The sequence below is a fragment of the Syzygium oleosum genome, unplaced genomic scaffold (assembly GCF_021117445.2).
Source record: "Syzygium oleosum isolate NSW1041296 unplaced genomic scaffold, Sole_v2.1 Sole_v2.02, whole genome shotgun sequence".
Taxonomy (NCBI): Eukaryota; Viridiplantae; Streptophyta; class Magnoliopsida; order Myrtales; family Myrtaceae; genus Syzygium; species Syzygium oleosum.
In genome coordinates, this window is record NW_026607486.1 from 2517183 (window position 1) to 2526156 (window position 8974).

Consider the following 8974-nt stretch of genomic DNA (forward strand, 5'->3'; position numbering starts at 1 on the left):
CTGATGAGATGAACTTCGAGTCTCTCCGGGGTATTGTATTGTTAAAGCCTCCTGTTTGCAATTGTTGAAGAGATTTCGGCAATTGTTAGACATAACGGTCCATAATTGTTGAACGTGTTGTAGCGTTGACCATCAAATAGAATTTAGGAAAACTGACATAAATAGTTCTTGATCTTTGGTCCAATTTGTTATGTCGTTTCTAAATTTTTAATTTGTTTAATATGATTTGTGAACTTAGCTCAATGTGTAATGTCGTCCCATAACTTTTAATGTTTCATGTAGTCATTAACCTTTACTACTACATGTTCAATCTATAGTTTCTAGACTATATAAAAGCACAGGGAAAAGTGCCAAAAAAGTCTTAAACCTTTTGCATTAGTGCCAATTTAGTCCTAAATCATTTTTTGGTGTCAATTTAGTGCAATTTAGTCCTAAATCTTTTTGTTAATTAAGTCCTAAACCTTTTAATTGGTGCCAATTTATCCTTCCGGCATTTTGATCGGAATTTGCCGACGTGGACGCCGGCCGGGGGGCTGGTCACCGGCGCCGACGATGGCGCGTGGACAACTTTAATAATATTTTAATATTTTTTGAATTTATATTTTTTTCCTTTTTTTCCACTTTTTTTTGGTCTCTCCTCTTCCTCCCGGCCGCCGGTCCGGCGATCGGCAGGCCGGCGAGCTCGACCTCGCCGGCCACCTGCCGAGGGCGGCCTCGCCGGGAGGGCGAGCCTCGCCATGGTCGGTCGAGGCTCGCCTCACCGCGGCCTCCGGCGAGGGCTCGAGCCTCGCCTTGGTCGGGCGAGGCTCGACCTCGTCGATCCGGCGAGGTCGGGCTTTGACCGACCATGGCGAGGCTCGCCTCGCCGCGGCCTCCGGCGAGGGCTCGAGCCTCGCCATGGTCGGGCGAGGCACGACCTCGCCGGATCCGGCGAGGTCGACCTCGCCCGCCGACCTCGCCAGATCCGGAGAGGTCGGGCCTCGACCGACCATGGCGAGGCTCGCCCTCGCCGCGCCTCCGGCGAGGGTTCGAGCCTCGCCTTGGTCGGGCGAGTCTCGAGCCCTCGCCGGCGAGGCCGCCCTCGCAAGGGCCGGCGAGGTCGAGCTGCGAGCCTGAGCCTGCCGCGGACCGGCGACCGGCCGCAGGAAGGAGGGAAAACCAAAAAAAAAGAAAAAAAAGGAAAAAAATAAAAATTCAAAAAAATATTAAAGGACCAAATTGGCACAAAAACAAAAGGTTTAGGACTGAATCGGCACTAATTTAAAAGGTTTAGGACTTAATTGGCACCAAAAAAAGGTTTAGGACTAAATTGGCACCAATGCAAAAGGTTTAGGACTGAATTGGCACCAAAAAAAGGTTTAGGACTAAATTGGCACTAATGCAAAAGGTTTAGGACTTTTTTGGCACTTTTCCCTAAAAATATACGTGTTGTCTTTTTATTAATATAAGTTACCAAAATTTGCTGATTTGACTTTCAATCCGGTATGATGAAAAAAAAAAAACGCTACACGTGAATTATCCCACTTAAGATAGTCAATTCAAATTGGAAAATATTAATCCTTCAAATTTGTTTAATATGTTCAATTTGGACAAGTGATTGTTCATGTTATTTGATGACATGGATATGATTATATCTTAATTTGAGTCAAATATCGTACTTTGTATAATCCATATGTGATTTCATTTTTGGTCCATCGTTCAAACTTAACGAATTAAATGCCAAATCAACAAACTCCGTTAACTTGAATAAATAGAAAAATAACATTGGATATTTTCATATAGTCTAGGGACCGGATTGAACATGTACTAAAAGTGCAGGGGTCACATTTAAGAATGACATTGCACATTTGACTAAAATTTAGGGATCATCTGTATAATTATCACCTGAATTTAACTTGGACTAAGTGATGGATGTCTCATTTTAGGCATTTGAGGTGTGGGATGAAAATGCGAAGGCGTTGGTCTTCAAAAGTTGCAACCGTGTCCAATTGAGGTTTAGCAGGAGGAAAACCGCTTCACCCATATGCTAGAGTTCAGGGATCATTTGTAATGACTGCCCGTTTTGCATGCATGTTGATGTTTACAGCTTGACAATCCCGATCCTTGAAGCATTAATCCAAACGAAAGCCCTCTGCTTAGGAAGATTAACGTGATTGGCCAAAGTATCAGGAAGGAAATAAGAACTTCAAGAAAGAAGAAAAAAAAAAACGGTTCCTTTGAGAATATCAACAACAGGGATGAAATTGGAACGAAGTTACACCGATCGAATCGCGTAAACACTCGGTGTACTCAGTGTGAGGATCTCGATAAGGCTGCTACGTCCGTCGAAATGGGAGTCGCCATCAGCGTTCCCAATCAAATTTCTTGTGATTTGGGTTATTGTGACTGGCCTGTGGATGATGACATCCAGCTTGTTTTAAGGTCACATACATGAAGAGAAGTCGTCGAAGCCAACCACAAATTCTCTTCCTTAAATCCTTTAATAATGATGTCCAAATCTTTGTGGGGTCATAGAAGAAAGTGACTGCGGTTTGGGCAGCAGGAAAGGTGGTTAAAATCAAGATCGATGGATTAATCTCTTTTTAACTGCTTGATCATGGTCCATGTGAACCCATTTGCGAGCTGAAATCACGTGCGAAGTGGCCTCTGAACGAGGAAATTACCAAAAAAAGAAGAAGTCATAAATTGTGTCAATTAAATCCCAAAATTTTCAATTATGATAATTTAGTCTTCAATCTTTTTATATTTTGTCAATTGATCGAGTTAATTCGATCAATTTTAACTGGAAATCGCCGACGTGGACGGTGGTTGCGCAATGTAGGACGGTCGGCGTTGAGGTGGATAATTTTTTTTTATAATTTTTTTGTCAATTGAGTTCATCATGCCAATTTTAATCAAAAATCACCGACGTAAATCCAATAACCGGCGCTGACGCGAACGATTTTTTGTAATTTTTTTTCCAATTGAGTCCACTTTACCAATTTTAACCGAAAATCAACGATGTGGACGCCAATAGTGCTCCGTAGGACGCCTGGCACTAACCTGTACAGTTTTTTATAAAAAAATTTTCCACGTCAACGATTTCCGAATGGACTCAATTAGCAAAATGTGAAATTTTTTATAATTGAATTGACACAAGTATAATATGTTTAGAACTTTTGTGGTAATTCCCCCCCTCTTAATCGGAGATATCAACACCACCTACCATATACGGAGGATCTCGTGGGAACCCTCCATTTCCATTCTATTAAACAGTTTCTTGCACGTTTCATCGTAGTCGGTAGGCATTGTTCTTATCTTCTAGAACCAACATATGCTATTTTAAATCCCTACTTGTAATCAATTGAGAATTTTACTCAAATTTAATTCATCTGCCATGTCCTTTTTCTTCTTCCTTAGGGATGGACAAAGCTAAAAAAATGAAAAATAGAAGCCACCCAAAGTAATAGGAACCTGGTCAAGCCCACGCTGCTCGAGGCGAGTTTAGGGTTCTTCTGTTAATATTAATTAAGGGTGTCCTTCATTATTATGGCCATTGATCACTAGTTTAATTACTCTCGTCAACTTTAGGAACGAGAGAATAAATTACCTTATATTCATAAGAATCCCACTATGACTTTTCTCCTTGCGTAGGTGATGTTGCCTCTTATAAATTCAATCGAGTCGTCAAATCTTGAATTTATTTCCAATCAGGTCGCTCCAACATGGTGTTTTACTTTTACCGAATAAATCTAAGCCCGAGTTTGACTTTCGTCGCAGTTTAGCGTGCGCGATCTTGTTACATCTCAAAAGTTGATTTGAATGCCAACAAAGCAATCTAATTAAAAGCGATATCTCGTGATTTCATCGTAGACGAGGAAAATGAGACAGTGCGCTGCAATTCTCAGGGAAAATTACAAAAAAAGTCCTCAACCTATTGCATTTGTGCCAATTCAGTCCTAAACCTTTTGCAAACCAGCCAATTCAATCCTTTTGGCCGGCCGACGCTCACGTGGCCGCCGGCCGGCTGACGTGGCACCGGCCGGAGTCCACGTGGCAATATTTTAATATTTTGTTATTATTCTTTTTGAATTTTTTTCTTTTCTTCTTTTTTTTTTTTCTTTTCCTTTTCCCCCCTGGCCTGTCCGGCCAGGGGGGAGGCTCGCCGGCGAGGGCCCAACTCGCCCGACCATGGCGAGCCGGGCCCTCGCCGCCGCCGGGTGAGCCTTGCCCGGCTCCGGCGAGGCGGAGCTCGCCCGGCCATGGCGAGCCGGGCGGCGGCGAGGGCCCGCTCGCCATGGATGGGCGAGCTCCGCCCTCGCCCGAGCCGGGTGAGGCGGAGATCGCCATGGCCGGGACGAGCTCCGCCCGCGGATCCGGGCGAGGCGGAGCTCGCCTTGGCCGGGCGAGCTCCGCCTCGCCCAGATCCGGCGAGGCGGAGCTCGCCATGGCGAGGCGAGCTCCGCCTCGCCGAGCTCGCCTTGGTTGGGCGAGCTCCACCCTCGCCCGGCGGCGGCGAGGGCCCGGCTCGCCTCGCCGGAGCCGGGCCCTCGCCGACGAGCCTCCCCTGGCCGGACAGGCCAGGGGGGAGAAGGAAAAGAAAAAAAAAAAGAAAAAAGAAAAAAATTCGAAAAGAATAATAAAAAAATATTAAAAATATTGCCACGTGGACGCCGGCCGGCGCCACGTCAGCCGGCCGGCCAAAAGGACTGAATTGGCTGGTTTGCAAAAGGTTTAGGACTGAATTGGCTGGTTTGCAAAAGGTTTAGGACTGAATTGGCCAAATTGAAAGGTTTAGGACTGAATTGGCATAAATGGAATAGGTTGATGACTTTTTTGGTAATTTTCCCGCAATTCTTACGATACTAAGGACCAAAGTTTGTTAAATAAGAACATAATTTAACCTCAAGAATGCCCTTTGAGCTTACTAATTGACACTAGAATCTAAACCCCAAGGATGTCCTTCAAGCTAAGTTTCTTCCATGGGGACCGCTTAATAAAAAAATTAGCAATCTCCCCCTAATACGAATGAACAGTTACTTAATACATAGACTGCACATAAATCAAATGTTAACACATGGCTAGACTTTCCACTTCATAAATCGCTTTTTGCGCAACCACCCCCATTTACGCTTTGACATTATGCAGCAGCATTAAACAAATCAAGCGCGCAGCGACAAAGCCCGAATTGAAAAGCCACAACAAAAGTAAAAATGTCTGTTGGACCGATGCGCATCTCATGACAGACACGACCAACGGGTGAAAGGACCACCCCAACTTCATCTCCTTTCTAGAAAAAGGCTACTCAACAATGTCTGAGATCTCTTCCTTCTTGTTCTTTTCCTCCGGAGTCAATACTCATCTAAGGAAGGGAAGAAGAAGTTCAGATGGATGGTTCTGAAGATTTCAGTACCGCTTATTATTAATCAATATGTGGAGAGAGGGCGATGTCAAGCTTTGGTGTGTGAAAAAGTCAAGGTCAGCACCTTCTGTTTAGGGCTCGAGCCTTGAGTCAAGCGGTTCATGTACAAGTACGAGCTGGTCTTTGTCAAGATGGTTTTGTAATTGCCAATTGGCACTGTGTCCATTATATATATATATATATATATATATATATATATATATATATATATATATATATAGAGCTATATATTGTTTGATTGAGCCCACCGCGATAAAGAAGCTCAACTACTCTTCTGTCCCCCTTTCGTGTCGGTGTTCCTTTGCTTGGTCAAGCATGTGTTCCAAAGCCAAATCAATTTTGGTCCCCCCTTATAGACTTATTTTCTTGCCAAAATCAACTAATTTTTTTGTAAAATCTATTGTCCCTTCGAGTATAACATTGTATAGATGACACAATTTCAGACATCTAATGTCTTCTAGACCTATTGCCTTTCTCGGTCTTTTGGTTAAAATCTAGTAATCCGTTATGAACTTGTTTGTATTATTTTATGTGACATAAAATGACACATGATTGCGAAATGATATATTAGAGTTATTTTATAGTTATAAATCAAGACATCGTGATCGTTAAGGTGATACTGGTCATCAAGAACGCGGTTTTAAGTTTAGTGTATTGACCTGGCAAGATCAAAGATATTCCGGATCTTGATTAAGTATTTTGGCTAGCTAATAACAAAGAAGGTTGTCCTGACTCACGACACTCATCGTGAGCGTGCCACATGACTCAACCTCTTTTTAGTTTCCATTTGTGACGAAAAATTGAGTTGTGCTTACTTTCGTTATTTGTCTATCTAAAGTTTGGCAAACATCAAATGTCTTCTAGACCTATACCTTTATTGGCCTTTTGGCTAAAATCTAGTAATCCGTTATGAACTTGTTCATATTGCTTTATATGACATAAAATGACACATGATCGTGAGATGATATATTAGAGTTATTTTATAATTGTAAATCAAGAGATTGTGATCGTTAAAGTGAGACTTAACATCAAAAACACGGTTTTAAGTTTAGTGTATTGACCTGGCGAGATCAAAGATATTTCGGATCTTGATTGGGTATTTTGGCTAGCTAATTACAAAGAAGGTTGTCTTGACTCACGACACTCATCGTGAGTTTGCCACATGACACAACCTCTTTTTAGTTGCCCTTCGTGACGTAAAATTGAGTTGTGCCTACTTTCGTTATCTGTCTATCTAACGTTTGGCAGCATATGTTTCAAAATCTTGAGAAACGACAGAATTATGTTTGTAGAGGTTCCAAAAGCTCCTTTAGCTACAACTTCAAGGTGCTCACAAAAAGCGGATTTATGTTCCCAAACACTTCAAAAAGAGCCAAAACGAAAGTTGCTATCCTAGCACTGGCTTCATTTTCCTTTCGAGAAATTATATTGATATATAGCTTTGCTAGATGGACTCTCTCTCACCTCGTTATGAGCTTGTTCCATATGTCGATCTATATATAAAACAAGTTTGCATTAAAAGTCAACCATCTTGGAGTCAACATCTAAACTTGTAGGACAGGGTTCGGACCATGAACATGTTAAGACTCGGCATTCGACTTAGATTGAGAAGAACAATCTCTTATGAACTGTTAAAGTATTGTCCCACAACACTTGACAACGGATTTTAAATGTTTTTTATATTCATGTAGTCTCCATTTACCTATCAATTTAAGTTTTTGGATTGGACTTTCTAACATGATATCAGAGCTATTGCTCCTTATTTTCATGCTTAAATTTTTGGGTTGAAATTTCTAACATAGGCAATATTCACAACAATTGTGTTAGGCCTACGGAAGCAAGCCATTCACCTGACGAGGATTCACATTTCTAGCTCTCATCAAGGAAAAAAGAAGCACAAATCATCAGACCGGGCCAAGCACAATGACACAACCCTTTTCAAGGAGGTCAATACAAGGTTTGAATGTTTCGCACGAAGTCTTCTCTTTTCTCTTTGGCCGTTTAGCATAAGAAAATGCGACAGAAAAATAGAAGTGCTGATTAGCAAATCTTCTTTTGCCGGAAGCATGTTGCAACAAGAAGAAGCGTATAATCACATAGTGTCAAACATTTGCGAATGATATCTCCTGCAAAATAACAAAAGAGAAGAAGAAAATTGGATGACAAAAGGGGGACCGGTAGCTATTACAATGAATTTATTCAGCCAGGACTGGCCGCATCATCTATCAATTGGCCTACCATACTAAATTGAAAGAAAGCAACACCAAAATCCAAGCCACAAGCTTCCAACTTGCTGGCCACAAATAAAGAATCGAATGCGATTCCAATTCAAACTCTCTCTATAATCTCAACAAAGGTTGAGAAATTACAGCAATTTCCACGGTTAAACCACCCATGTTTTTAAAATGTTTGTCCTAGTTCTAGTCTGTTGTGTTACAAGTCAAAGAAATTACTGAAAAAATCTAGAGATGGGGCAGGCGAAGTTATCCAAGGCGAGATAAATGGGGATGGACTCTGAAGCAAAAAACTGTTCTCCGTGAAGTGGTTCTTGGTGCTGTGAAGAGCTGGGCTCAAGTCATGGAAGAAGCTCAGCGGGTTCGGGTCCGACAGCGGCGAGAAGAAGGTCGCGGGGATCGGCTGGAGCGAGGCCGGCCCGGGCGACAAGATCCCTGGTATTGACCCGGTCCTCTCCACCACTCCACCATGACCGATTTGCCCCATCGATTCTATCTCCTCCAATATGTCCCCACCGCCCCTGATCTGCTTCCCTTCTGGCAGCTTCGCCTTCTCGACCGTCGCGAACCGTGCTGCCGGCGACACCCCACCAGAGGCCACCGGGGATGGCAAGTACGTGGACGACGCCCCGGTGAGGCGCTGGACTAGCGACATGAAATCGCTAGGGTTTGTGTGGATGACCTTCGGGGACACGGCGTAGATGATGACCGGCGGGCGGGGCGGGGCCGGCAGCTGCTGCGACGGCTGTTGCTGGGGGGCCATGGGGGGCTTCCGGATCTTGTAGGAGTCTTTGCGGACCTTGAGCGGTGCCGGGCGGGGGCCTAGGAGCTCTCGCCTAGGTGACTTGCCGGCAGGGAAGTCGGAGTCCATGTCGGGAACGATTGGATCTGCAGCTTGGAAGATGAAATGATGGAGCGGAGATGGGAAAGAAAGATATGATGGTGAGGGAGGAAATGTTAATGGTGATGTCAAGCGCATTATTATTCTACTAGAGACCAGCGAATATGAGGGTTTTACGTGACATATTTAAAGGGAGCAAGTCAATGAAGGATGGGGAATAAAATATTAGGGGACTATTATTACAAAATAATGAAGTGAAATGGGCCTATTATAAAAGTAATAATATTTTAAGGATATATTTAAGGCCGGTTTCGTGGTTTTATGGGTGTTTGAATTCGTCTAACTTTGAGGAAGGGTTAGAAGGAGTCGCGAATAGCGTGGGGAGTTTTTCATGGTGACCTCAGATGTCCATGTACGACAAATGTTTGCAAACAATTAGGTCAAGAAAATTTACTATAGTGATACTTTTATCGTACTAGTGCCGATTAAGCGTAGCCT

At 43.2% G+C, this 8974-nt stretch overlaps 1 protein-coding gene across 1 annotated transcript; it reads right to left on the reverse strand.

The window, feature by feature from the left end:
• Nucleotides 1-7486: 7486 nt before the first annotated feature.
• On the reverse strand, nucleotides 7487-8637 carry LOC115684632 (protein MKS1-like). Its single transcript, XM_030609453.2, has one exon. The coding sequence runs from the start codon at nucleotides 8612-8614 to the stop codon at nucleotides 7835-7837; it is 780 nt and encodes a 259-aa protein (XP_030465313.1). The 5' UTR covers nucleotides 8615-8637; the 3' UTR covers nucleotides 7487-7834.
• Nucleotides 8638-8974: the final 337 nt, after the last annotated feature.

Coding starts and splice junctions, on each gene's coding strand:
- LOC115684632 (XM_030609453.2), bottom strand. CDS start 8,614: ATGCGCTTGACATCACCATTAACATTTCCTCCCTCACCATCATATCTT.